The sequence below is a fragment of the Bacidia gigantensis genome, assembly GCF_019456465.1.
Source record: "Bacidia gigantensis strain McMullin 20006 chromosome Unknown contig_255, whole genome shotgun sequence".
In the NCBI taxonomy this organism is placed as follows: domain Eukaryota; kingdom Fungi; phylum Ascomycota; class Lecanoromycetes; order Lecanorales; family Ramalinaceae; genus Bacidia; species Bacidia gigantensis.
Genome location: NW_025408605.1, coordinates 406,714 through 432,713, shown reverse-complemented (window position 1 = coordinate 432,713; position 26,000 = coordinate 406,714). Strand labels below are relative to the sequence as shown.

At 48.2% G+C, this 26,000-nt stretch overlaps 12 protein-coding genes across 12 annotated transcripts; 5 read left to right on the top strand and 7 right to left on the bottom strand.

Moving 5' to 3' along the window:
* Positions 1-374: 374 nt before the first annotated feature.
* KY384_006874 (uncharacterized protein) lies at positions 375-1,232 on the top strand (the record flags this gene model as incomplete). The annotated part of the gene is made up of 1 exon (XM_044815367.1): positions 375-1,232. One exon carries the CDS (start codon positions 375-377, stop codon positions 1,230-1,232), a length of 858 nt encoding a protein of 285 aa, XP_044667241.1.
* A 364-nt stretch (positions 1,233-1,596) lies between these two features.
* On the bottom strand, positions 1,597-4,638 carry KY384_006873 (uncharacterized protein; the record flags this gene model as incomplete). The annotated part of the gene is made up of 3 exons (XM_044815366.1): positions 1,597-2,226; positions 2,551-3,277; positions 3,398-4,638. The coding sequence occupies 3 exons, from the start codon at positions 4,636-4,638 to the stop codon at positions 1,597-1,599; spliced, it is 2,598 nt and encodes an 865-aa protein (XP_044667240.1).
* Positions 4,639-5,822: 1,184 nt separating this feature from the next.
* On the bottom strand, positions 5,823-6,467 carry KY384_006872 (uncharacterized protein; the record flags this gene model as incomplete). Its single annotated transcript, XM_044815365.1, has 1 exon — positions 5,823-6,467. The coding sequence occupies one exon, from the start codon at positions 6,465-6,467 to the stop codon at positions 5,823-5,825; it is 645 nt and encodes a 214-aa protein (XP_044667239.1).
* Positions 6,468-6,927: 460 nt separating this feature from the next.
* KY384_006871 (uncharacterized protein) lies at positions 6,928-7,842 on the bottom strand (the record flags this gene model as incomplete). The annotated part of the gene is made up of 1 exon (XM_044815364.1): positions 6,928-7,842. The coding sequence occupies one exon, from the start codon at positions 7,840-7,842 to the stop codon at positions 6,928-6,930; it is 915 nt and encodes a 304-aa protein (XP_044667238.1).
* Positions 7,843-8,183: 341 nt separating this feature from the next.
* On the bottom strand, positions 8,184-9,275 carry KY384_006870 (uncharacterized protein; the record flags this gene model as incomplete). The annotated part of the gene is made up of 1 exon (XM_044815363.1): positions 8,184-9,275. The coding sequence occupies one exon, from the start codon at positions 9,273-9,275 to the stop codon at positions 8,184-8,186; it is 1,092 nt and encodes a 363-aa protein (XP_044667237.1).
* Positions 9,276-11,198: 1,923 nt separating this feature from the next.
* KY384_006869 (uncharacterized protein) lies at positions 11,199-12,116 on the top strand (the record flags this gene model as incomplete). Its single annotated transcript, XM_044815362.1, has 3 exons — positions 11,199-11,234; positions 11,287-11,547; positions 11,598-12,116. The coding sequence occupies 3 exons, from the start codon at positions 11,199-11,201 to the stop codon at positions 12,114-12,116; spliced, it is 816 nt and encodes a 271-aa protein (XP_044667236.1).
* A 204-nt stretch (positions 12,117-12,320) lies between these two features.
* Positions 12,321-13,040, bottom strand: KY384_006868 (uncharacterized protein; the record flags this gene model as incomplete). The annotated part of the gene is made up of 1 exon (XM_044815361.1): positions 12,321-13,040. One exon carries the CDS (start codon positions 13,038-13,040, stop codon positions 12,321-12,323), a length of 720 nt encoding a protein of 239 aa, XP_044667235.1.
* A 216-nt stretch (positions 13,041-13,256) lies between these two features.
* Positions 13,257-14,495, top strand: KY384_006867 (uncharacterized protein; the record flags this gene model as incomplete). Its single annotated transcript, XM_044815360.1, has 1 exon — positions 13,257-14,495. The coding sequence occupies one exon, from the start codon at positions 13,257-13,259 to the stop codon at positions 14,493-14,495; it is 1,239 nt and encodes a 412-aa protein (XP_044667234.1).
* Positions 14,496-14,501: 6 nt separating this feature from the next.
* On the bottom strand, positions 14,502-18,518 carry KY384_006866 (uncharacterized protein; the record flags this gene model as incomplete). The annotated part of the gene is made up of 1 exon (XM_044815359.1): positions 14,502-18,518. One exon carries the CDS (start codon positions 18,516-18,518, stop codon positions 14,502-14,504), a length of 4,017 nt encoding a protein of 1,338 aa, XP_044667233.1.
* A 1,328-nt stretch (positions 18,519-19,846) lies between these two features.
* On the top strand, positions 19,847-20,950 carry KY384_006865 (uncharacterized protein; the record flags this gene model as incomplete). Its single annotated transcript, XM_044815358.1, has 1 exon — positions 19,847-20,950. One exon carries the CDS (start codon positions 19,847-19,849, stop codon positions 20,948-20,950), a length of 1,104 nt encoding a protein of 367 aa, XP_044667232.1.
* A 951-nt stretch (positions 20,951-21,901) lies between these two features.
* ILV6 (acetolactate synthase, regulatory subunit) lies at positions 21,902-22,939 on the top strand (the record flags this gene model as incomplete). The annotated part of the gene is made up of 2 exons (XM_044815357.1): positions 21,902-22,704; positions 22,762-22,939. 2 exons carry the CDS (start codon positions 21,902-21,904, stop codon positions 22,937-22,939), a joined length of 981 nt encoding a protein of 326 aa, XP_044667231.1.
* A 267-nt stretch (positions 22,940-23,206) lies between these two features.
* Positions 23,207-26,000, bottom strand: KY384_006863 (uncharacterized protein; the record flags this gene model as incomplete). Its single annotated transcript, XM_044815356.1, has 4 exons — positions 23,207-23,733; positions 23,783-24,097; positions 24,177-25,136; positions 25,193-26,000. 4 exons carry the CDS (start codon positions 25,998-26,000, stop codon positions 23,207-23,209), a joined length of 2,610 nt encoding a protein of 869 aa, XP_044667230.1.

Sequence of the window (26,000 nt, the reverse complement as noted above, 5' to 3'; positions counted from 1 at the left end):
CGGTTGATAGCCAATGTAGCATACAATACCTGTAACACTATCTTTAGCTACGTGTGTTTCGTCTTATTCGACGTGTTTCGACTTTGTCTTTGTTTGGTTCTTTGTTTGATTGGCCATTGTGAGACCAGATCCTCCAATGCCAAGATGTCCAACCACCAGACCATTTTAGGAGTCGAGAGCCACATCTCCCGCCCAACACCTCTTTCCTTTCCTTCCTTTTCCTTTCAGACACAACACGCCCATCGTGTTTCTCAGTGCTCCATCTCTCATCATGAACAGTATTTTAGCAACACCATCTCCTCCCCACCATCTACAGAACCCTCGCCTCTCTCCATCACGCTCCAGTCAGCATCAACCTGGTAAACATTTGAAGCATGCTGACTCCTCCCGCAGTGTCACACCTCCACCCAGGCCAATCTCGAAAACGAAAAGCCGAGGATGATGACCCGATCGACATCCGTATGACTCCCTCTCCACGGCTTCACACTCTTCCCCTCGCATCCCATCAAAGACCAAGCCCCAAACGGTCTCGTACAGAGCCTTTGGGCCGTCCCCTCTCTTTCACCCGCATCCTGGAGACTCTAGATGCGAACGCTCTACGCGGCGCCCTTCAGGAAATATGTATGCGGCATCCTACTCTGAAGCAAGAGATCGAAGCCACTTCACCACGACCAAGCGTGGCCTCCGCACTCTCGGTGCTGAAAACATACGAGACGGCTCTCTCAGATTCGTTTCCCTTCGGTGGAGACCACACATCCGATTACGCCTACAACAGAGTTCGCCCAGCTCTTATGCAACTATTAGATGCTCTGGCGGATTTCGTTCCACATTTCCTACCTCCGAATGAGACGCAAGCTTCCACCTCACTTCAGTTTCTTGATGGAGCGACGGAAGTCATACATCGACTGCCAGTATGGCAGAGCTTCCAGAACAACCTACATAAACAAGAGGCATATGAGGAAGTCAGTCATGCTTGGGTTGTGGCAATACGAGAGGCTGGCAAGAGAGCAGGAGGCATGCAGTTGAAGTACGAAGGGTGGGAGCAGAGGATCAACAAGCATAACGCGACAAGCGCAGGAAGATTGCAGGAGGCAGTCGATGAGCTGAGCAGAGTATCCGGCTGGATAGGCACAGGCCAGCCGCAGGGGAGCGGCGAGCGGAGTAATGTGAGGCAGGAGCTGCTCAGTGGCAACTATGGATCCAATGTTTCAGTTCGTGTTGGACCATGGTAGTATGGAAGTTATAAAGAGGCATCTACTACGACGTGTTTTCTGCATGAGACGGCCGGAGGCTAGCGTTCATTGCATGGTATGTTGGAGTGACGGCTTGCATATGGGTTTGCGGCATCTATAACGTGAGATGATTCATAATTATACTAAGAGTTCGGATACATTGATGAGAAGGACTTCATATTGTGTTAGTGCGGTTTCCTTCTGGAGCAGAATTAGAGTACAAGCTCTTTGTAAAAGAAGCGCACGGAAGCTTGAAGCCCAGTGCGCCGATGTTTCTCGACCGAAGGACTCTGATTTGAAACCATGGGCAAGGACAACACTCAGACATAAGAACCCCCTTTTTGCTCATCTGCAGTCATTATCGTCAACAATGGTCTCCTCTTCCCCCTCGGCATCCAGTATTTAACTGTTGTTGATTATCGTCACCCCCGTTGTTGTCATCAATATTTCCATCGCCTTTCCCTCCACCTGACCCATGAGAGTCATGATCGTCCATGGACTGCTGCTGAACATTACCACCCCATGCTATTCGTTCATCCCCGTTCCATCCTCCTAGAGCATTCCCAGACCATCCTCCTTGACCACTCCTGCTCCCGCTCCATCCTCCTTGACCACTCTCACCCGATCCTCCTTGAGCATTACCACCCAATTCTTCCTCGTTCCATCCTGTTAGAGGTTTCCCATCCCATCTTCCTTTACCACTCCCGCTCCCGCTCCATCCTCCTAGAGCATTCCCAGACCATACTCCTTGACCAGTCTCACCCGATCCTCCTTGACCAGTCTCACCCGATCCTCCTTGACCAGTCTCACCCCATTCTCCTTGATCATTGTCAGTCTGTGATTGTTGCTCATGGTCAACGTTCCAAGTCTCGCCTGAATTCTCTGCCTGTTGAGGATCCTCATAAGGATTGGTTGGTGCCAGCATCACAGATTTGTTGGGCTTGGCTTCTTTCGATGCCTTGGCTTGGTCTGCATTCGCCGGCTTTGTTGACGGCTGGAAGGTATGGCGATTGTACTTGCACTCTTTCTGAGTGTGTCCTATCTCGCCGCACCTATTACAACCCGGCGGTTGAGTACAATTTTGTGCGATGTGACCGTATCCCTTGCATTTTGAACATTGACGTTGTGGACAATCGCGTTTACGATGCCCCTTTGCATTGCATCCGTGGCATTGAACCTTCAAATCAGCAGGAGCAGGGCAGGTGTCCTTGAAATGGCCCTTTTGATCGCAATTTTTGCAAATAGTGTCTTTGGTAGCGACGCGTTCATTAGTGCAATCTGCCGCCTTGTGACCGAGTTCCAGGCATCTTTTGCACACGTTGAGGGTCTTTATGTACTCATCAGCCCTGCTCATGTTGACGTATCGAGCGAATGGGCCGGGGCTCGTGTCAGGAAGAGCCACTAGCACGCCTTTGTCACGATAGTATTCGACAGATTGTTGAAAGCTTTTACGCCAACTGAGGGAGGCGCCGACAATGTTGCCAGTCTCGATGTCTGCATCTTCATCACCAACTTCGTACTGGTCGACGTTTTCGAAAGAGCGATGGTCGCAAACCATCACAAAGAAATCTAGAGCACGCGACAAGGACACATTCAATCGCCGAGGATCTGTGATAAAGCCTAAGCCTCCGCCACGGAGCCTAGCGACAACGGAGTCGAAGATTATCATTCGAGCTTGACCGCCTTGAAAACTGTCGGCAGTCACGACTCTGATGTCTGGGAGTTCAACCGATCTTAGCGCCCTCTTGAGTTCAGCAACTTGGTCGCGATACGGAGTCACAATGACAATGTCTTCGAGCTTAAGGTTTGTTCTCGCAATTGTGCGGTCAATCAGATCGAGTATGACGGCAATGTTGTGAGGATTTGATCTAGATCTTGTTGATGATCTCACGCAGACACCATCCGGAACAGAGAGACATAAAAAGGGCACTGTTGAGGTAACGCCGTATTCACCGTGCATGAATCTTAGAACTTGTCGTGCGAATTGTCGCTTATCGAGAGCGGTTCCAGGCCCATCGGTCAATTTGCCTCGATAAAAGGCTTTGCTGTTCAATTAGTATATATATTTATAGTAGTATTGGTCTCTGATCTCCGTGCCCTCGACCAGCACCGATTTCTGCTCGGCCCATATGTTGACGATAGCATCTTTTTCGTCCTTGTGATACCTTGAGATGACGGTGGGTGGTAGCTGTTTATGATCTCCGATGTCAATCCAAAGCTCTGAGGTATCGACGTTGTGGACTTTAGGTAGCAGACCGTCAAGCTCTCCTGATTGTGCACTCTCATCATTTGCGCCAACACGAAATCCAACACTTCTGAGCCATGGTGTTGCCGTATTTGAATTTGAAGCGCAAATGTAAGGATAGGCACGAACGGCGGATGCACAGAGATTCTTCATTAGCGTCAACAGACTTTCAGCATCTTCGGTAGGCTTTTCCTCGGTAGACTTGGCCTCGGGTGTCTGATCATCAGCATTTTCGGTGGGCTCTTCCTCGGTAAACTTGGCCTCGGGTGTCTGATCATCAGCATTTTCGGTGGGCTTTTCCTCTGGAAACCTGATCTCAGGTGTCTGATCATCAGCATCTTTTCCGTCGGCGGACTTGCCGTCAGTAGCCTGATCTAAGCCTGGCATTGGATTGTATGCCCCTTCGTCTGGCATTGACTCGAGATTCGGGACGTTATCTAGAGCATGAGGACTGTAGAAGGCGTCAAGGAACTTCTGATATGGGTTGTCTTCAATCACAAGAGAAGATGGTAGGGTTTTGCCATCATTGTCCATGACACCAGCCATCTGCAATGCTTTCCTCCAAAGACCGTATGACTCGAGCTTCGGACGATTGATAGCTACGTCGTCTGCTAACGTGTTGCGAACCGTCAGTGAGCTACTGGCATGTTGCACCATGGGGTTGTTGGAATCTTCTGCTAAAGTTGGAGGCGGCTTAAGTGTTCCATGCAATTCTTGGTAATTGCGCATAATCATAGCAATTTCGAGATGCTGACTATAGAATCGAGTCCCGTTGACCATCAAATGTTGCTCTTCTTTGCACTCGTCATCAAAATCCTGAAGTTTGTCTATTAGAACGTTGACGGCGGCGTTTGATGATGCGGTAAACAAGGTCGGATATTCCATGACATGACACATTGCCATAAAGTAAGCCATTAAAGTTGATTTGCCCGTACCTGGCGGACCTTGGACCATCGTAACGAGGTTTTGCGACCCTATCATATACTGTAAGACTTCTTGTTGGTCAGGTGTCATTTTGCGCAGAATGGCGTTCAGGCTGGCTTCTTGCTCCGTGGTCAGTTTGGGGTCATCGAAGAACAAGTTGATTGGTTTTGTTGAGGAGTGGTCCAGACAGAGAATGTGATGGTGTAATTTCTTCATTTGGTCGCTCTCCAGGGTCATGAACATACGAGCAGCATTGACGCATCGCTTGAAGTGAACATCAGATATCTCCGGATACAAACAAACGTCAACCGATGGCTGAGATAGGTAGTATATATATATATATATATATATATGTATTTATGACCCTCTAGGGGTGAACTTGACTGATGGAAGGTTTTGACCTTGACCTAGAGGATGTGGAAGGAAGAAGAAAGTTGGGGGGGAGAGGCCTGCTTTTATAGGAGAGGTGTGGCAAATTTGTCAATGGCAAACTTGTCTCAGCTTGATCACTGAACGTGTGATCTGTCTCACTCCACGTGAAGTGTTACCGTGACTTGCCAATAGCGAGCACAACCAAGGACATCTTCACTCAAACATTGCCTCGTGATACAGTATTTCGCGTGTGAATGCTATCATAACTTGTTAAAAGTCAGCAGATCGGATAATCAAGACCGTACTGAGTGAGACAATGCCTCGTGACTCAATCTTTTGAGAGTGAAGGATAATCATGGCTCAATAATAGCAAGTGAACTTGACAATCGAGCCTATGCTTGCTGAGACAATGCCTCGTCATGTCTTCACAAGAAAGCTGGAAAGTGGATTTCCTACCTTCATTGAGACAGCGTGACCACCCTACGCTGTCTCACAAGAGTGGAATAGAGTCTTCACTGCTAGCCCTCACCGGTCAAAGAACATCCGAGCGTGAATACGGAGATTGAAGTGTGTGCCCAGACAAGCCTAGGCTCATGTTACTCCGAGAAAAGAGGTCACTAACAGCATTCATCGTTTCGCCGATGCACGAGTGCCAGTCGAAGTGACAGCCTTGTGAGAGTGAGACTTTCAAAGGTGTCTCAGGTAGCGTGAATTTGCAAGTTCTGCTTCATGAGATATGCAAGCCTCGTGCGCCACATTGCCACAATACAGTAAGGCATCAATTCACGCAGACCACAATGAGAGAAGGTACAACCATCAAATACGAAAGATTACGTACCAATTGCCATGGTCTGACGTTCAGAAGGAGCCACTGGCGTGTAATGATGAAATAATGCGCAGCGTATTACTAGATCACGCATCCTTCGTCGCGACATGACTATGATATGCTCACGCCTCATCTTGCCACCTCATGTGATCAGAATAGAGAATAGATGTCAAAGCATGCTGGTCGAGAGACCGTATCTTCCTCCTTTCATGTTGGTGAGGTGCTAAAAGGGCGTCTTTGCAGGCTCTCCCTCGAAATCCACGCCGTCGACTTCATCCTCCTTCTTCACAAACTCGTCACTATCCTCAAGGCTATCAGCAACAACCTCCTCCTCTTCGCCTCCTGGCCCCAGCTTAGCGCGCTTTTTCGGAAGGGTACTCTTATCCTTCTGGCTGCGTGCACGCTGTCGTTTGTTAATGCCGACCGCGCTCACTGTCTGCTTCGGCTTGGAGTGACCTACCTTCTTAGAAACAACAGGCGTAGAGGTTCCCTCATTACCATCGTCATTGGTTTGTCCCCCACTGTTCTTGGCGCCACCACGGCCATGTACAGATTGAACGCTTGGGTCGATGTTTTGGAGACTCAGCAGCTTGCGTTTCACTCTGTTCCAGCTGACGCTAGCGGTGGCGGCATTCTTGAAAGGGTGGTGTTTGGCGAGAAGGCCGTAGTCAATCTGCCTCATTCTCAGAGATCTCGGGATGGCTTGCGTCACGAGGCCAATGGTTAAAATGAAGATTTGGGCTTGCACTCGACTCACTTGAATTCCTTCAGGGTTTTTCAAACAATGCGCCACTGCGATAGAGACCAATCTCATATCATTTGCAGTGAGCTCTTTTGGCCCAGATTCGGCAGGAGGTCCATTACTCATGGTCGATGACTTTTGAAGTTTTAGTGGTGAAAGGTGGGTTGAAGTGTTGAACTTTCGCTGGAAGCGACAGACACTAGCAGAACGAAAGGAGAGAACTGGCTCTGAAACCTTCAAAACCCGGTTTGTAGAGTCGAAAAGGGAAGGAATGCTCAGCAATTGGTAGAGCAGGAATATTGAGAAAGATGATTCGCGGGCTATCAAGTCGTGAAGTAGACAGAGGAGAAGGATGGTACAAGCCTTGTTGTTGTAGTGTTGTGTTAAGAGATGAAAATTGCATTAAGGACTTGCGACATGAGAGTGAATGATGGAGCTCAACAAAAATACACTTACGAAGACGTCTGCCAACTTTGTAAAAATCCTGATCTTACACAAGTCTTTCAGTTGTAGATAATCCACATCACGAGACGGATGTTGACGTGGACGTTAAGATTGGCATTCGTATGTAAGTTCGATCGGAATTTCAACCATAATGCAAACCTTCCATGGCTACATTGATTAGCCATCGGACATCATTGACCAGACCAGCTTCCTCGCCGGATGGCGGAGGTGGCAGCCCCAACAGTGCGTCCTCGTCTTGATCCGAAGGTCTTGCTTGATGATCGAGCCTTCTTCTTACTTTCGTTGCATCGAAACCTCTCCTATTCCCTTCTGTGTGATCGGAGATCTCTATTTCGTCTTCATCCTCATCCTCATTTGATTCGCTATCACCCCTGAAATCCATCCACCCGACACCCCATCCTACCCAGCCGCCGATCCTCGCCATGACTATCCTCTTCATTTCACTCTCATCCACATCTATCTCGTCGTCCTCTACGAATCCATTTTCTTCAATAGCACGCATCTCATCTTTGTCTTCCGCATTTACAAAAACAGGTCCGGCAATCTCTTCCACTGCTGCTCCCTTTCGCTCCCCCTCTTCTGCTTCATGTAGTCTCTTCGCTACTATATCTCCGCTCAACTTTCGTCCTTCAGGTCCGGGAAAAGAGCTTCTTGCGCTTGCATAACGGCCAAGCTCTACCTCATGTGACTCAATTGATCTTGCAGACCCCAAGGACGTGGTTTCTTCACCAAGCTCGCTCTGGATGCCGCTCAGACTTGTGCTCGAATCTCTGGCTACCAGCCAACTCTGTCCTTTCTCCTCCAGCCGCGATAACATGAGCGCTGAGGCCGTACGCATGAGCCAATCTTCGTTATCGACATTGTAATAATGTGCGGATCGCCGCCGTCGTTTTGAATTTGACGCTGGCAGTTGGACGTGTGATCTCGAGTTGTATCTGGCTTTCGTATTGCTGGGTTGCGGACGGGAGAGAGAAAGGTGTGACAGACTGTTGTGGCGGGATAAAAGCGATGGTGTGGACGGGAAGGAAGGACCCATGTGCATATAAGACGGTGAGGTTGGGAGGGTGTAGAGGGGGGTAGCGATGGATTCTGAGTGCTGCATTTTATGTCAATTGAGATCCAAGCGATTGTTCAGAGACTATGAAGCCTGAAAAAGAGATACTAACGTCCATATTTCGTTGCTTAATATTAGATACGATTTCATCTGCTTGTTGCGGAGGAGGAGAGGGATTACCGTTGCGGAGCTGCGGGGCTTCATGTAGTTAGCCTCAGGGCTGAATGCTAGGGTTTCTACGTCATAAGAATTTTGACTGAAAATACAAGCAGAAGATGATCCTTCATTGGAATTATCCAAGTGGATCTTTTATTTTCTATATCTTAGATAATCTTTCCATGATTGACAACGAATGCTTCCAACACAGCTAGCATGGCCCACAGCCGGTTCTCAGCTTCAGGGAACACAAGCGATCTCGCAGGGCTGTAGAATACTTCGTCTGACACTTCTTCAGCGTGACGAGGCAGGCAATGCATGAATTTCCACCCAGGCTTTGCTTTTCCCCGTTTTGCAAGATCGAACGTCACTTGAAACCCTTTGAACGCAGCGAGTCGCTTTTGTTGCTCGGCCTCTTGCCCCATTGACACCCATGTATCTGTGACAATTACGTCCGCATCACTGACAGCTTCTTCTGGCACTTGGCTTTCTGTAAAGCTGCCCTGAGTCCTCGCATCTCCTCGACCTTTCACAATGTTTTCCCTCATTTGATGTGGGATTTCATAGCCGTTCGGTGTAGCTACCGCCATGTCCATCCCAAGCTTGCCTGACGCTATTGCGAGGTCAAATAGAACATTGTTGGCATCACCGACCCAGGCAAGCTTGAGACCTTCTAAGCCAAGACCAGGTACAGATGACCTGGCGTTCGTTCGATTTGACGCAAACGATTCGTAGATAGTGAGGCAGTCTGCAATCGCTTGCAAAGGATGGAAGTCGTCACTTAACGCGTTTATGACTGGTACGGTAGAATGAGTCGCTAAGTCGGCCACATCTGCATGTGCTGCCACTCGAGCGACCATTGCAGCTACCATGCTTGATATCACGATTGCCGTATCCTTCAATGACTCGTTGACCCCTAATTGAATATCATCTTTTCCCAGAAACATTGTATGGCCTTGGAGCATAGTAATTGCACTCTCAGAGGATACACGCGTCCTTGTTGACCGCTTGTTGAACATGAGTGCAATATTCTTTCCTGATAGCGCGCCCAGTAATGATTTCGGCATTGCGCCTGCTTTGATTGATTGTTTGTGGGCATGTGCATTGCGGACGAGTGTTGTGAGTTCAGTGGATGACAAGTCTGCAGTGGAAAGGAAATGCCTGGGACTGAAAGGTGATGTCTGTGGCGTTGATGCTGTCGCAGCATTACTGTATGCTCTCTTTTGCAAGATCCGAAAGGGTGTAGTACGAGAAGCCATTGAGTCTACTAGGAGAAAAGGCTATCGTTTGAACTGGCTGTCGGAACTAAGTATAGTGACATTTAGGGCTTCGGTCTAGCCCGGAAAGTGAAGCTTTCGGGGGCTTCTAAGCCTAGAAGCCCCTGAGATACCCCTGTCCTCACTTCTTATACAGATGAGTAACTAAAATATCACAAAGCAGCTTCTGGACTGTCTTCATGATATAGGCAAAATAGCACCTTTGAATATTAAGAGTGAAGGGGAAGGTCTCCAGAGCCAATCTTACTGTTCTGCTAGACGAGAACTACTAATGTTACAATTGCAATTAATGCCGATTGCCTGCTTCAGTCGTTGGGCAATAGTCAGAAGCTACATCTACGCTGCGGATATCCCTGCTGTGCTATCGATGACTGAGGCACATCCTTATCTCTAGCCACTATTGAAGAGGCACATCCTTATCTCTAGCCACTCTTCAATAGGCACATCTCCTTCCTCGTCGTCTCCAAAGCTCCCAACGCTCGACATATCCCCTGAGCCTGAATCTTCCTTTGCCTCATCTGCATTTCGCAGCAATTGCGGGTTGTCGACGTAGTCCTCAACAGTCACGGAAGCGATGACAGAGATGCCGCGATTCACAATGCCTAGGTCCCAAAGCCCTTCATCCACTTTGCGTCTCACGCCGTCGATCTCCTGCAATACTAATGCCGGCATCCTGCCTCTATCTTGAACATGTTTTGTACTACCCAGGCTGACACCTTTGCTTTGAGAATTTCCATCAATTTGCCGCTTTGATCTGCGGTGAGTTGCGTAGAGGGATTCCCGCTGCCATACAAGATTGCATTCTTGGCTCTGGAGAGCGCATTTTGGCAGTGCTGGTCAATGACTTGGCGATCTCTAGCCGTCGAGATAGCAGCTTTAATGACTTTATCTAAAGAACAGATATCTTTCTGTTCGTACGCGAAGCCGTGGGAAGTCCCTATTACGTTATTCGCTTGTCGCTAAAGGCAATGGCATTACATACTGTTTCTTTGAGTAGCAAAATCGCGTTTTCTCTTCTTCTTTTTCCGACTCTTCTGGTTCTTTATAGAAGGTGTATTAACTAGAAAATCAGTTGCAGCAGCTGAATGCTGCCCTCTCACCAAAGTTGGCAATGATGGTGTGGTAGCAATAGTATTGGATATTGGTCTAATACTAAGTGTTTGCTGTGGCTACGAAGCCTCAGTTGGCTGATTTGCAGGATCCCTTGGTCTAAAAGAGAGGTCCGCGTTCATGATGTGATAGCAGAAGCCTTTGAAATTAAAATAACGTTGAGGGGATAGCCTCCTCGCAATAACGGCGAAGGAAAATCAGGTAGTGCAAAGAGCGAAGAACAGCAGAGCGGGCAGCTTGAGAGCTGACATTCACTTCTTACACTGAAAGTACATATATTGAAATATTCCAAGAGACTCTTAGGTGCGAGGGGGTATAGCGGATAGCGTGAAAGTGGTTAGACACATTCACTCTGTTTCCGCCTGCTTCTTGCCATTTTCAAATCCTGAAAGCCGAGAGTTCAAATCCCGCTGCTGGCATATGACTTTTTTGCTATCATGAAATGAAAGAGCTCGACACCGCTTGAAAGCAACTACATCTTAGGAAGAGTACTTTTCCACTTATCATCTTTTGATCAGGCACTGCAACCATGCAATCGGGCCTGTACAACCCTTTGAATCAGTGCACTCCATACTTTTGCCAAGACTACCTCTCTCACGCGCCTCCTAAAGAGTCGCCACTTTATTATGGTGTTATGAAGAAGTGAAGTGTTGATGTTCCTTTAAGTACTAGCGCTGTGTGATACGCTAAGATAACGCTAAAGGGTCTAGCGCCTCAGCCACAGGATGTCAGTATCAGGCGGCAAGTGCAAGTCATCTCGAGCCATTGTTCTTTACTCACAACCATACAATTGCCATGTCTTATGAACGATCGTCAGCCCTAGAAAGTCAGGTATGTGAATCGACACGAGATACAGGTACGATTATGCTCACAAACTCTGTAGCCGACAACATTTCGTCGCGAAGACGACCCAGAATATAGAGATGACCCTGAATTCACACACTTCAGCGAATCCTTATCCGAGCAGCTGTTCGAACTCACCTCAAAGATCGGTAAATTATCACAGCAGATCAATCTTCTAGGTACGAAGCGGGACACGGATCGAGTAAGGGAACGAATACATGATTTACTCGACGACGCGCGGGATTCTTTCAAAAAGGCTGGCGAAGGTGTCAAGAAGCTGAGCACGTGGGAAGATCTGGGTGTATGGTTTTAATGCAATGAAATCAAAACAAAAAGCTGATTGGAGCTCAGGCATCGCAAAGATATACCCAACAAAAACTATCCCGTGAATTCCAAGCATCAGGTACCGAGTTCCAATCGATACAACGTACAGCGCTCGAGAAACAACGAGCTTCTACGACCGCCGCCCGAGCAGCGCTAGACACTGGCGAGTCAGGCGATCAGCCATACAGAGATGAGCCTCAGCAGACGCAAGAACAGGAGCAGCCACGTCTAGCGTCGCAAGATGAGGTCGACTTCCAAGAGTCACTCATAGTGGAGCGCGAGTCCGAGATCCGGAACATTGAGCAAAGCGTTGGTGAATTGAATGAGCTGTTCAGGGATGTAGCACATATAGTGCATGAGCAGGGTGTTGGCATTGACTCGATCGCGGATAACGTACAAAATGTGGCTCAAGACACACGACATGCGGATTTGGAGCTGAGGAGCGCGAATCGGTACCAAAAGTCTGCGCGAGGGAAGGCGTGTTGTTTGCTCGTGATCCTTGCAATTGTGCTAGTCATCATTATACTGGCTGTGGTTTTGGGTTGATGCGGCATGTAAGCAGTCAAGGGCGCATGAGGGTTGCATGGGTTTTTAGGGCATATCAGAGAGGCGTTACGAGCGGCGTGATTGTGTTCATGACAGTGTACAGATATCTTCATACGGAGTTACTTCACAACCCCACCCACCTTCCTAACCGCATCCTCCACCCTTCCCATGTATTTAACTTCGGCCTCACGTCCAAATAGAAACTCAACGCCCCCCACTGCCCTTGTAGAAATCTATCAGATACTCCACCGTCCCCTCTCCGCCCTCTTTACCACCACATCTCTGCACAACCCAATCATGTCGATCGAACGGCCTCGAATACCCCAAGAGACTCTTCCACCTTGCCCTCGGACTCAATTTTTTACTATCCCCAGAAAAGCTCCTCAATTGCGGGCCTCCACATCTCTTGTTTTGCTCCCTTGCGCGAGCGGATTTCGTTTCCCAAGCGAGAATTTCGCTCCAAGCTCGCTCATTGACGGCGTTGTGGATTGGAACTACGACGGACATGTCGCGGGATTCAGGTGCATAGGACTTTCGTCTCATGGCGTCAAAGAACATTTTCTCTGAGGGGTAGATCCAGTTTTTGGAGTTTGAGGGAGTGGGGTTGGAGGGGTGTGATTCAGAGGAGCCGACGGGAAGCGATGTAGGCGAGGGTGTGGTTGTCGGAGGAGAGGTGGTGGCGCGGGGAATGGATGAGATTTCGCGGTTGACGCTTAGAGATTCTTCGGACTTCAATCGGGGAGCTGGTGGAGGGCGGGACGTGGTTGCCTCAGTGTGAGGTTGTGGAATCGTAGGGGGGTTCTTCTTTTCTGATGCCGCAGCAAGGTAGGTTTTGCGAGCGGAGTGGTCGACAGGGCATGCGGACGGCGGGTTTGGAGAAGGTGGTGGATCTTCCTTCACATGTAGCGAAGGCTGGTTGCCCATATCTTCTTCAATAATGAAACTTTGAAAGATTGATGAGGGAGCGACGGAGAAAGCAATACAGGAAAAGGGTTTTTTGAAGTCCGCATTTTCTCCGCACCTGCCAAAGCTTCAAGCACTAGGAAGCCACACCATGCCATCCAGACGACATTGACTTCAGCTCTCGACCTTGATTATATTAAGCAGCTTCAATGGTCTAGCTCTTGAACTACTTCATAAATGGCCGATCCAAAGATCTACCGTGCGTCCACCACCGCGCCCGTCAACATTGCTGTGATCAAGTACTCCCGCTCCCCCTCGTTTGCTCAACTCATACACTACCGTGATACTGATTGCCAAACCTACAGGTACTGGGGAAAACGAGACCCTCGTCTAAACCTCCCTACCAATTCATCCCTCTCCGTAACCCTCTCGCAACGCGACCTTCGCACTCACACGACCGCATCCTGCAGCTCCACTTATGCCGGACCAGATTCACTCCTTCTCAATGGTGCCGACCAATCCCTCGAGACGCCCCGCTCAATCGCCTGCTTGAAAAGCCTGCGATCTCTACGTGCAGAGCTCGAAGCGAACAACACCTCCCTCCCCACTCTATCAACGTTACCATTGCGGATTGTCTCAAAGAACAACTTTCCTACGGCGGCTGGTCTGGCGAGTTCTGCGGCAGGCTTTGCTGCGCTCATAAGAGCCATTGCGAACTTGTATGAGCTCCCGCAGCCACCGGAAGATTTGAGTTTGATCGCTAGGCAAGGGTCAGGTTCTGCGTGTCGGAGTTTATTGGGAGGCTACGTGGCTTGGGATGTTGGACATGCAGATGATGGCAGTGATAGCAAAGCCAGAATCGTGGCGTCGAAGGAGCATTGGCCGGAGATGAGAGCCCTGATATTGGTAGTGAGTGCTGAGAAGAAAGCTGTGAGCTCCACAGCGGGCATGCAAGCCACGGTCGCCACGTCCGAATTATTCAAGGCAAGAGTGCAGGTGGTACCGGGGAGGATGAAGGAGATGGAGGATGCCATCAAGAGAAAAGATTTTGCAAAATTTGCGAGACTGACAATGAAAGATAGTAATAATTTTCATGCTTGTTGTTTGGATACAGAGCCGCCAATACGATACACGAATGATGTGAGCTGGGCTGCCATGCAAGTCGTGGAGGATATGAATAAGACAAGCAGCGAAGGGGATGTTGCGGCTTATACATTTGACGCAGGTCCAAATGCTGTAATATACTACACTACCGATAACAGGTCGGTCGTTGAGGGTAGATTTGACGGTGTCTTGACCGGTAAAGAAGGATGGGTCTCATCAGGCAATGGCTTGAAAAGGGAACCAAATCATGCGGATGAGACTCTTCGCAATGGAATCAGCCGAGTGATCATGACAAGCGTAGGAGATGGTCCTGTCAATATCCAGGACCATCTCATAAATGAGAAAGGTGAGGCATCAGAGTCAACGACATGACATTGTTTATCCACCAAGTAAGGAAAGCCCCTTGAAATCTCTTACTATTGGTGGCTTTCTTGGTTCGCTGCTCTCGTCCTGTACTTCCAAGGAGCTGTCCTCGCGAGCTGGCGGCTCAAACATGTGAATGTTATTATCACCTGGCCCTGTGTCATTTCTGTCTTGTGGCTTCTCAGACTGGAATACTTCACCAAGACACTTTTGGCATCTATCCACAATCTCCAACATTGCAGCCTCCACTGATCGAGCCTGCTCTGTCATCCTCCTCCTCAAAAGGCCGACTACCAGCCGCGAGACTTCGTCACTTACAGAATTGATTCTTTCTATGAGTCTCCCTATGCTATTCACGAGATATTCTTCTTCATACACACTACCCTTCTTGCCTCTTGCTCTTTTTCTTTCCTCTCTTCTGCGATTCTTTGACGTTTTCCTGGTCGCATTTGTTCCGACTGTGCCTGTCCGATTTGTATAGCGGGTGAAGAGTGAGCCACCCGTAGTTGATGCATCTGTAGGCGCAATTGAGATGTCATCAGGCACATCACCACCCCCCGGAATGTCGCCATCCCAGAAAGCAAATGGATCCTCAGCTTTTTTGACTCGAAGTTCCTTGATCCGTGGGATTTGAGCGTTGAGCTGGCTTTTGCAGTCTGCAAGCAACTCAGTCATCGTTCCCATTCCTTCATTCAAGCCAGGGTCAATGACCGACTCTAGCAGATCCAAGCGGTGATGTAAAGTCGCGATACGTATCGCATCAGCAAAATGATAGCCTTTGCAAAAAAGGCGGGCAGCCGTCGGAATGTCCTCCAGGTAGTCCAACTTGATCACAGCCGCGGAATGGAGATCTTTGGTCTCCACCAGTGTCTCAGAAAGAGAGTCTGCTAACGATTGCAAGCGTTCTGCCTCGAACGATGCAAGCCCAGCATTTGCGAGACTTTCCTGCCACATATGAGCTTGACGATAGGATTCGCTTGCTGATGCAAAATCTCGTAAAGACTCGTAAGCTATACCTGCATCACTGAATTTGCCTTGGTTTTGCAAGAGATCAGCGTAGAGCCTTGTAAGCTGTGCTAACTTTTCTTGTTGATACTTGTAATGTGACATCGCTTGATGATACAGTCCATGCTTAACAACGTAGGTTTGAACTTCCTCAAATGTATCTAAATCGCAGAGATGTTGAAGAGCTTTTGGGTGGCGTCTCAAATGATCGTCAATTGCAAACTTTCGCCGCAAATCAGACATCTTTTGGATATTTTGGAGAAATGGCAGGTATTCTCTTGGATCTTTTTGAGATTGCTGCGCGATCAATAAAGTTAACTCTAGGTCATAAAGCCCCAGTGCGTGGTCGTAGAGCTTGTTGACGTCTGCAAGGAAACAAATGTGTTCGATCATCGCATCCGTACGGTCGCTGTTACTCTTACGTAAGTTTGCAATATGTAGTAGTGCAGCACTCAGGTCTGGCGGTGACATACAGGCATAAGCCGTGACTGTACTTTGCAGATACTTAAAAGAACGACTTCTAAAGGCTTGGAGGAAAGCCCTGCATATTTGATTGACCTTAGAGTCCATCGTTTGAGAATTGTATATTGTCTTAATATCCTGCTCAGAAATGTGCTGTGTCTTGCCATCGGAAGATTTCAATGTCTCTTTGTACATGGTCTCAGTAACATCCTCTTCCCTGAGTTGAGAGAGGAACAAATCAATATACTCGACTTTCTTGACTTGATCAATGAATAAATTTACGTGCGAGTGGAACTGATTCGGATTATAGTCGTGTAGGATATTCATATCGACACGATGGTTTCTGCAAGCTAGCAAGCCCTGCTTATATCTTTTATGCTTGATGCTTTCTCGAATTCCTGCCAGAACAAGAGCACGAGGATAGATAGTTTCTAGATTGCCTCTCGGCATTTGCAGGACCAGCGCAGATATTGTAGGTATGACTGTGACCAACTTCGCTCCACGTTCAATGCTTCTGCAACGTTCATCCGACTCCGGTGAATCTGGAGGCACATCAAGGGAATCAGAGCGACCATTGAGATGAACGAATTTCAGTAGAGTCTTCGTGGTGAATATGAGGTGAGCTGACGTGGTAATGAATGATGTACAACCTTTGACAATGCACTTGTCCTTGATAAAGAAACGGCCATTTTCATCCAATTTGATAGACACCAAGTGCTCAGAAGTCAGGCCATCAATGTTCCCGTTCGGTGATGCAGGATCGCTACCTTTTCTGGGGTCTATGCTGGTCACCACCGCATCAACGCTAAAGGTTGAAGATGGATCTACGTGGGCCATCCGCGGCAATCCAACCGTTGAGGATGAGGAGAGGGATGGGCCATCTGCAAGAATATGAGGTTCAGGACTAATAGTCCGTTTTTGAGGAATCAAAACTTCCGTTTGCTCTGGTACATTGAAACTACGATCGACGTTCCACTGTGTGGCTTCACTCGAAACATCCACAGTCGTTAGGAAAAACCCGTCCAAAGTATTGTGAAGAATGTCGAAGAATCGTTCCGCTCTTGAAGCTATCTGAAGACTCATCGCATACGCAGATTCGTCTGTTCTCATGAAACTTGATTGCCATGTAAGCGTTGGCGCCGCTAGGGCATTGGATACCACATCGTACTCAAACACCGAACATAAATCTTCGTTCAAAACAGCGATAATACTCTGCCGTATCCCGTTTCCTTTGATTATGCTCAAGATAGCTACGTCTTTTATATTCCTAGCCAATTCAAGCTCATGTAAAGCCATTGGCGGCGGAATGTTAGCTATCCTCAAGGGTGTAAGTTTCAAAGTTTTTCCGTCTATGACTGGAACCAAACCATAGTCATCGGGAGTAGAAGTAGGAGCAGACGATATGAGCGAAGCATACACGAGTCTTTCTACATGATGATCGCTGTATAATAACAAAGTCAGAGGCTTCTCAGGATGCCATTCCAGATGATATTGTGATTTCGTTGGGCCTGGATGTGAATGACATGTAATTTCTTGTTTCAAGTAGTAATGATAATTGCCCATAGTCCAGAGTTGAACGCGATCCAAGAAGCACACTGCCAGCACAGATGAGTCAACGTTCCATTTCAAAGAAATGTCCTTAGCCCAAGTCTCTGTCTCTGCTTGACTCAAGCGCAAATCAAACTCGCCATGACGGAGTCCATTCTTTTCGAAGAAGACTACTTTAGTGTTACGGCCCAGCCGCTGAATGCTCGCAATTAGGTTGCCAGCAGGCCTCCAACTAAGAGCACTCATGAGATAATCGACAGGTTCACTTACGCTTTCGAGGGCACCTTCCCTTGAGTAGATGCGGATCACACGACGGGAATCTTGGATACTGTTGAGAGCAACATAAGCACCGTCTCCACGCCAGCTGATTTCAGTCTTTCTTGCACCTGTCTTGATATCAAGCTCATGCAAGATCCCTTCGTCTACGGTTTCTGGAACAGTGGGATCCTGTAACGCTCTTGCTTTTTTGCCCTTGAATTGCGTTTCCTTCTTTCCCCACCCTACGGAAACATGATTTGAGGCTTTGAAGTCATCAGCAGTCAATTCTAGATCGACGATATTCTCAAAATCCCTCGTCATGTAAAGCAAAGTAGATGCCAACGTATTTATGACTAGGAGCTCTCCATCAGGTGACCAAGCAGCAGCTGAGATGCCCGCATCGACGGTGCCGACGATTTCAATCTTCTCTTCGCTGGATTGTGGATCCTCCCGGACAACGACAATATCTCCTGCAGCTAAGATGATGACATTGGTTGCATTGTCAGAAAAGTGATGCAGGTCGAGAACTCTGTCGTAGCCATAGTTTTCGGCAGATTCTGCTGCATCCCAAGACGCGATATGAGCCCAAGTTTTCTCCCATTTGTTCCAGCGTTTGAGTTCCAACAGCGCATTTTCCTTGGTCGGCCCAAAAGTGGCGATGATACTGCCAGCTTGGCTTACGTCCCACGCAGAAGCTGTAAGCTCACTATTTTGCGGACTTTGAATCAGAGAACGGTGGATGTTCCGCAGATTTCTCATGATTATAAAAGTAAGGCATGAAATTTCTTTATCAGAGGCAAAGAACAGACCTCAACGAGAACCATATGAAATATCCAACCACAGCAATTTGAACAAAACTAGGGCACAAATACCACACCAATAGTATACCCTTGTTACTCAATTGTGATTCAAAGTATATTTGCCAAGACCACCCAGCCAGCCCGAAGTATTTCCAATCATATACCCGTAGTTTAGATACTGATTCTTGGAAGGCTCTGGCCCACCGTAGGCGGCACCAGAGACTCGACATCAGACCATTTTTACATCATTGCCATGGACATCCCAACAGACGAACAGCGGACGTATTAATGCGATCATGAGGTCAGTATCTCATCGCTAGGCTCTCATGCAACTACAGATATTACATCGGCACTTCTCTTCTATCTATGAAATCCGTAGCATGAATAACTACAAGCCATCAAGACAGTGGAATGTCCCCCAACTTTCTTTGACCAGGTGCATTTCAGACTGCGTTTCTTGCCAAAACTTATTTCCCTTGATGTTTGACTGAAAGGATGGCGGACACTAGCTTTTCCAATTGACCTTTTGCTTTCGCATTTTTTAGACACAGAAGAAGGGGTTGAAAAAAAACATCAAAAAGCATGAGCGAATCAATTGAGCAAAGGTCGAAGGCATGCAGAGGCGAGAGTAATTGATCTGCACCTCATCCGAGGAACCCGTACGATGATATCCGGGTGACAGCTATTGGGTTGACTTATCAGGAGACCACTTGTATCTTATGCCATACTATCTGCATATGATCCGCTTAACTAGCATCATACAGACTTGCAGGCTAATCATCTACCCTTTTCAACGATGTAGGGATTCTGATTTTGACAATAGCCTTCAGCAAGCTGTGATAGCTAATCTGTGGAACGTCCATTGACTCCTAACCCTGTCTAGAAAAGTAATCTTCATTGAAGTCCACTCTACCGGCAGATCTTTGTCATTGCATGCAGACGCAAAAACACTACCGATTGCATCTATGTGCTCTCAAAGCCAATGGTGGAGTATTCGGCTGTAACTCGTGCTGATTACTGAACAGGAGTACCTAGGAGATGCGGAGTGTATCGGATACCTTACAGAGGCACCATTCCTCGCGTATGGAGCTGACTAGGCGTCTTGCCCAAATTTTGAAGCTCGTCCAGAGTCCTTGATGCATCTGCACTATATTTTGGGATGGCATTTGTCATGGCCGGCCAACCGCTCCAAATGAGCTTTGGTAGCCCCCACATGTTATATGAACTTGGTCCTGCCGGTTTTTCTCGTTGTTGTGAGCTTTCAACTCGCTTCGCCAATTTAAGAGAATGGCGCATCGCAAAACCATTTTCGTTATTGGTGGTACGGGTGCCCAAGGGTTCCCCGTTATTGAGACCCTTGCAGCATCAGACTCAGACTATGCAGTCAAGATACTTACGCGAGATGTGACATCTGACCGCGCAAAACGTCTGGCTAGTCTCCCCAACGTGGAACTCGTGACTGGAACGTTCGCGTCCGAGGTAGACCTCCGTGCTGGCTTTTCCGGATCCTGGGGAGCATTTGTCAATATTGACGGCTTCAATTGCGGAGAGAAAGCAGAAATATATTGGGGCATAAGGAGCTATGAAATTGCACTGGAGTGTGGTGTAAAGTTCTTCGTATGGGGCAATCTTGATTTTGTTCTCAAGGAAAGCGGGTATAACTCTGCTTTTCGTACTGGCCATTACGACGGAAAAGGAAGAGTGGGAGAATGGATCCTGACGCAGAATGAGGCAGCTCAGACCTCCCAAATGAGTGCTGCTCTGTTCACAACGGGCCCTTATATCCAGATGTCAATAGCCAAAGGGACTCCCATGGCTCCCACCATCATCGATGGGGTCCTCACTTGGAAGGTACCGCTTGGGATCGGCGCTGTCGTACATGTGGACCTTGACGATTGCGGCCATTACGTAAAATGGTTATTTGACAACAATAAGAAAGCCTCTGGCATGAATCTGAAAGTCGGCATAGCTCACGTCGATTATCATAGCTTAGCCAAGGCATTTACCAAAGTCACAGGCAAACCAGCTCGATACCAGGATATCAGCCTGGAGGAATATTGGGCTGAACCATCTAGGGCAACCGGGGCCCAACAACCTGCTGGCCACAATAGCGATCCTTCTGACCCAGCGACGATGACGCGTCAGCAAAACTTCACTGGCTTTTGGAATATGTGGAAAGCAAGTGGCGGAAACAAGGGCCTCATTCGAAGGGATTATGCATTGCTAGACGAGATCCACCCAGGGAGGGTAAAGAGCGCTGAGGAATGGTTTCGACGGGAGAATGAGAGAGGTCGATCACAAGGCTTGGGTGGTTTGTGGGATCAGCTTGAATCTGGCAACGCACCGCATGTGCTTAAGAGCATCGAAGATGGGAGGCGGGGCAGGCTATGACGGTCAGCAAGAAGCGCAACGTCGAGCTTCATAGAACCGTTCGAGAGTAGTACCCTTCGTCTTGTACTCTTTATGTAGAATGCTGGAATTGCTCTTTATGCTCTGAAAGTGCTTGCAAAATTCCGAAGGTACTAATTGTCAAATCCTCATCTGCATCGCTTCGTATATACACAAATCGAGCCAAACCCAAACCCTCTCAAGACCTCCCATACGTAGGCGATTTGTAGAGTTACCAATTATCGACCTCCTCCGCTTCCTTCCTTCTACTTGTTCTTCTTCGTCTGCCATACTGTATCCGTCGTCAATCATTATACATTTCACTGCCATCACATCATGCTTACCAGCAATGCCAAAGGGTAAACCGAAGGCGAATGCTATATTCCCGTCAGTGACATGCAGCAGACTCCGATGAAACCATTATACCCATTGAGCCCCAGTATCTGAAAGCAAAAAATCTCGTTCGTGGATTGAAAGGCAAGCCGCTCAACGGGCCCTCAGGGTAGTGATAAGGACTCCCAAGCCGTGCTGTAGAGGTTTGAAAGCCGCGGCGGGTGAGGGTTGGCGCTGAGCGTGAGGCCCGGAGGGCTGTTCGTGAGAGCATCTACGACGTCAGTATAGCTTTTCGAGGAAGGTAGTGGCAAACATACGATGTGTACCCGTGATATAACTCCTCTATTGATAGAGGAAAGGAGTCTTTTGATAGATACCTTACGGTACTAATATCTAAAAGCGGTATAGGGCTGAAAAGCTTGGCAGCTCCAGGGCCCCGCATGAGCCCTGAGAAAGGAGGGTATCTGCGCTAAACCTCTTTAGGAGCTCATGCTTGGCAGCCGATTGCGGAAGACAAAATCTCACACTTCTATTCGACTCATACCAACACATTTTTACGCATTGCGTCACAAGATACTGGTGAAATACTCATTTAGCCATAGTCCTTATTTCCCATCAGCTATGGCGTCACGGCGCACCCTCACCGCCCTCGTTAGCCCTCGACTCACGCCTGCACTCAGACCCTCTCGAGTCCCAGCATCACACAACCGATGCCAAGTTTCAAGACGACAGTCCTCCTCCACCAGTGCCCTCGCCTATAAAGCTCTCCACCGCCGCACAAATCCCCTCCCAACCAGTGCCGACCCGCCATCCTGGTCCGCACCCGCCGCCGTCTCCTCAATCCTCTACGAAACCCCCCTTCCAAGCTCTCTCCCTCCAAAACGCCACATCCTGAACTGTCTTGTGCAAAATGAGCCCGGTGTGCTCTCTCGAGTGTCAGGGATCCTTGCTGCGCGGGGCTTCAACATCGACAGTCTTGTCGTCTGCAAAACCGAAGTCGATGACCTGTCTCGCATGACGATCGTGTTGAGCGGACACGATGGGGTGGTCGAGCAAGCGCGACGGCAACTGGAGGATCTGGTGCCCGTATGGGCTGTGCTGGACTATACGGCCGCGCCTCTCGTGCAGAGGGAATTGCTGCTCGCAAAGGTGAATATTCTCGGGCGCGAGTACTTCGATCATTTGATGGAGCATCATCGGGAGATGAGCGTTGCGGATGAAGGCAAGTTTGATGAAGAGGGAGAAGATAAAAGGGAGACGGGAGGGGTACAAGAGCGGGAGATGGAGGATTATCATCCAACGAAATTGCCACCGAGCGAGGCGCTGAGGCATAAACATAAGCATTTGGAGTATATTACGCATTTGGCGCAACAATTTGGCGGGAAAGTGCTGGACATCAGTACGAATAACTGTATTGTAGAACTGTAAGTGGTCACTCTTGTGATGAGTATGGTGGGACATGGTTACTGATATGACTACAGTTCTGCAAAGCCTTCTAGGATTGATGCGTTTATGAAGCTTATAAGAGATTTTGGAATCCTCGAATCTTCGAGGACAGGTCTTATGGCACTGCCGAGATCCCCATTAGATGATCCAAGGGAAGAGGAACAGATGGAGGCGGATGAGCTTGTGGATGCGAGCACTCTGCCGCCAGGCTGAAAATTTCACGAGTCACGCTCCGTCTATTTAGCGAAGGCGTTTTTGGTCCAACATGGGTGGCGACCTGTCCCGCATAGAGAATCTTCAGGCGTGAATAAGATATAGGTTCCAAAAGTCAATGTCCATTGCCACATTCTGCAATGTATCTTATAAATCGACAAGACAGTCATACATGTCCACCATAATTCGTCCTTATGTATTCACCTGTCCGAAACGCCTGGATTTCATACCCTTTATTCCTTCGCTTGCATCTAATGCTCACCCGATCTACAAACGTATGTGGGCGCCGATGCCTCTCCCTAAAACCCATAGATCCTGCTCCCAGTTATCGATCTTGATATTAGCATTTGCCTTCGCATCTAACTTCAGGCGACCTCCTACGGCATCTTTCAAACCTTGATATCCAACACCTGCTAGGTCCCAGTCGACTGGAAGATTAGGAGACTCACTAATACCAGGAGGAACTTCAAAGGGTAAGTCGTAAAGGATCGATCCAACGGGCTCAGTGTGGTTGTAGAAAGCTGTTGCATTCAGATGAGTTACGAAAAGGCTCGTTTTCCGCAGTGGAGAGAGGATCGTGAAAGTGGCCGTCGAAGTGAAGATGTGAAAGGTAGCATCGTCTATGAAGGAAGGTGCATCAGGTCCGCGTTCATCGCCAGGCTTTGAGGGTTTCCTAGGTGGGTTGAGAGAAGGTGCAGGGATATCGATTGGAAATTGGGAGAGTGCGAGGCCAAGAGCTGGTTGGGTAGGAATTGTACCCGCATGGGTCCGGAATGAGAGTGTCACATTAAAGCCTGCGACAGTCAGCGCCTTCCTCTACAAGACAGAGACTGAAATATTTACCTGAAACATATTGCGAGAGGACTTCTCGTCCTTGGGCCGCGCCTCTTCTACCCTTAGGATTCCAAACAGCTTCGACTGATATATTGTAGTTGGTCCCAGGTTTGATCTCAACATTTCGGGCATAGACGTCGCCAAGCTCAGTGCCATTGTTCAAAAGTCTGATACTTAGATAGGGTACCGTCGCGGAATATTCTGTTGGATTAGTGATGTTGACTTTAGCCCCAAGTTTAAGCGATGACCGGGCAGTCTCTAGTATCTCAAGAAAGCCGACCTGTGGAGCAATTGCTTTCAGATCATTACCACCCGTCGAAAGTGCTATATCAGACATTTGTTAGTCGCTGAAGACCCTAGCAATAGCAAGGTAGAACCAACGTACATATGATGGGGGACTAACGGTTGACAAAGACACTGCCTTCTGCCGGTATACCCCGGAGAACAAGATGACCGAGAACCGTTACTGTCTCGACGTCTACATTGGCTTTGACACTCAGGACGACTTTCTTTCCACCAAATGCCACCGCCTGGATGACTTTCGAGAAGACGGCATTATCAGTGACATTGATAGGGGCTTCATCAACAATAGACGACACTGCAAGTCCAGCTTTTTCAGAGCCGTGTGCTTCAACGCGGGTAGAATTTGCGTCTTGCCATTTGCTGAGATCGAGCTCTCCTAATTTCTTGCCCTGATAGAATATGTCTGAATTCGCTCGCACGTGATTGACATTGACTGCAAAGTTCATTTCATCAGGTAAGCCGACCAATGCCTGTACGGTAGCGGAGACCCGTGGTTTTGAATCAGGAGAATCCGGGCCCGAAAACGGATTCGGAAGGCTGAAATGCACATCTTCCAGGGAGAAATTACGAATAAGGTTCTCGAACGTTTTCCCTTGAAAATCGACTGGCAGAATGATGCTCTGTAAAAACTCGGAAATCCACTGTGGTGTATCTTCGACGGGGGCTTCAGACCCACGAACATAGAGTCTCGTCTCGCTTCCATGAATGTAGTCTCCTACGAGAGTATCTAACGGGGATTTGAGTACGTTTGGACAAGTGGCTGTCAAGTCGCCAGATAGCGTTTTGACCAAACCATTGACGTAGACAGAAATGTCTTGCTTTGGTTCCACGGTAATGCTTTTCGTGTAGGCGTCAGCGACGCTGATCAGAGGTACATCTGGAGTGCATCCCGGGACTAGAACATTGAAGCCGAGAGGAGGAATGTCAAACCGGAAAGGGTAGTCATTGGAAATGATGATTGAGACGTCAGCCTCGAGAGCATTTCCAATTTCCGGCACTTCGACATCATGGAAATTCAATCTGGCTATGTTGTATTGAGGAATGGTAGGTAGGTCATTGCCTAGAAAGAATATCAGATCTCTGCCTCTCACCGATGCGGAAATCGAAGCTTCCTACCTCCAAATGTCATGGTCTCTGACATCTCTTGTTCACCCAAATCGAATATACCAGTCTTCAACGATACTTTGGCTAAAGCACGAACATTCAAGCTCTTAATCTTGCCGGCCACCCAGTTTTGTGCAACATCCTTTAAGCCATTTAAATCTCCAGCAGAAAGATCACTGACAAAATCGACATGAGTCGTTGCACCATCCCTGATATTGACGATAATTGAAGGGATATCTGCAGTACCAACCAACACATCGCTGAAATCTGGGAGGTAGACTTCGATGTGAGATTGCTTGCTCTGAACAGCTTTCGCAATCCAACTTCCTGCTCTGCCAAGATCACGAACTGGCTTTTTGTGGACCCTTGTACCATCCATCTTGATATCACCTTGTACTCGTACTTGCACACCTGTGCTAGTAAATGACTCGATCGAGAGCCCTGTGGGTTCAAACACAACTGCTTCTTTCGCATATTCTTGCATTACACTAGGTGCTGCAAAGCCTAGGCCCAATATGACTAAGATCAAGAGGGATAAAATGGTGAGAGCAATGATAGAGGGCCATCTCCACGGTCTCTTCTTGGTCGATCCTGTGTTCAACGATCTCAGAGACGAAGCAGCGGGTGAATGAGCATCATCATATTGTGGTGCGTCACCGTAATCTCTATGATCCGAGTCATCTGCGAGGAGTGGACGGCTCTCATCTGAATTTCTCGAGTGCTGAGAGTGCTGTGATCGTTTTGATCCTTGTGACCTGATGGAAGAGGGTTTACTTGACTGCTCGGCGCCTAAGAGGGGCGCTGAGGGGTTGTCTGCCAT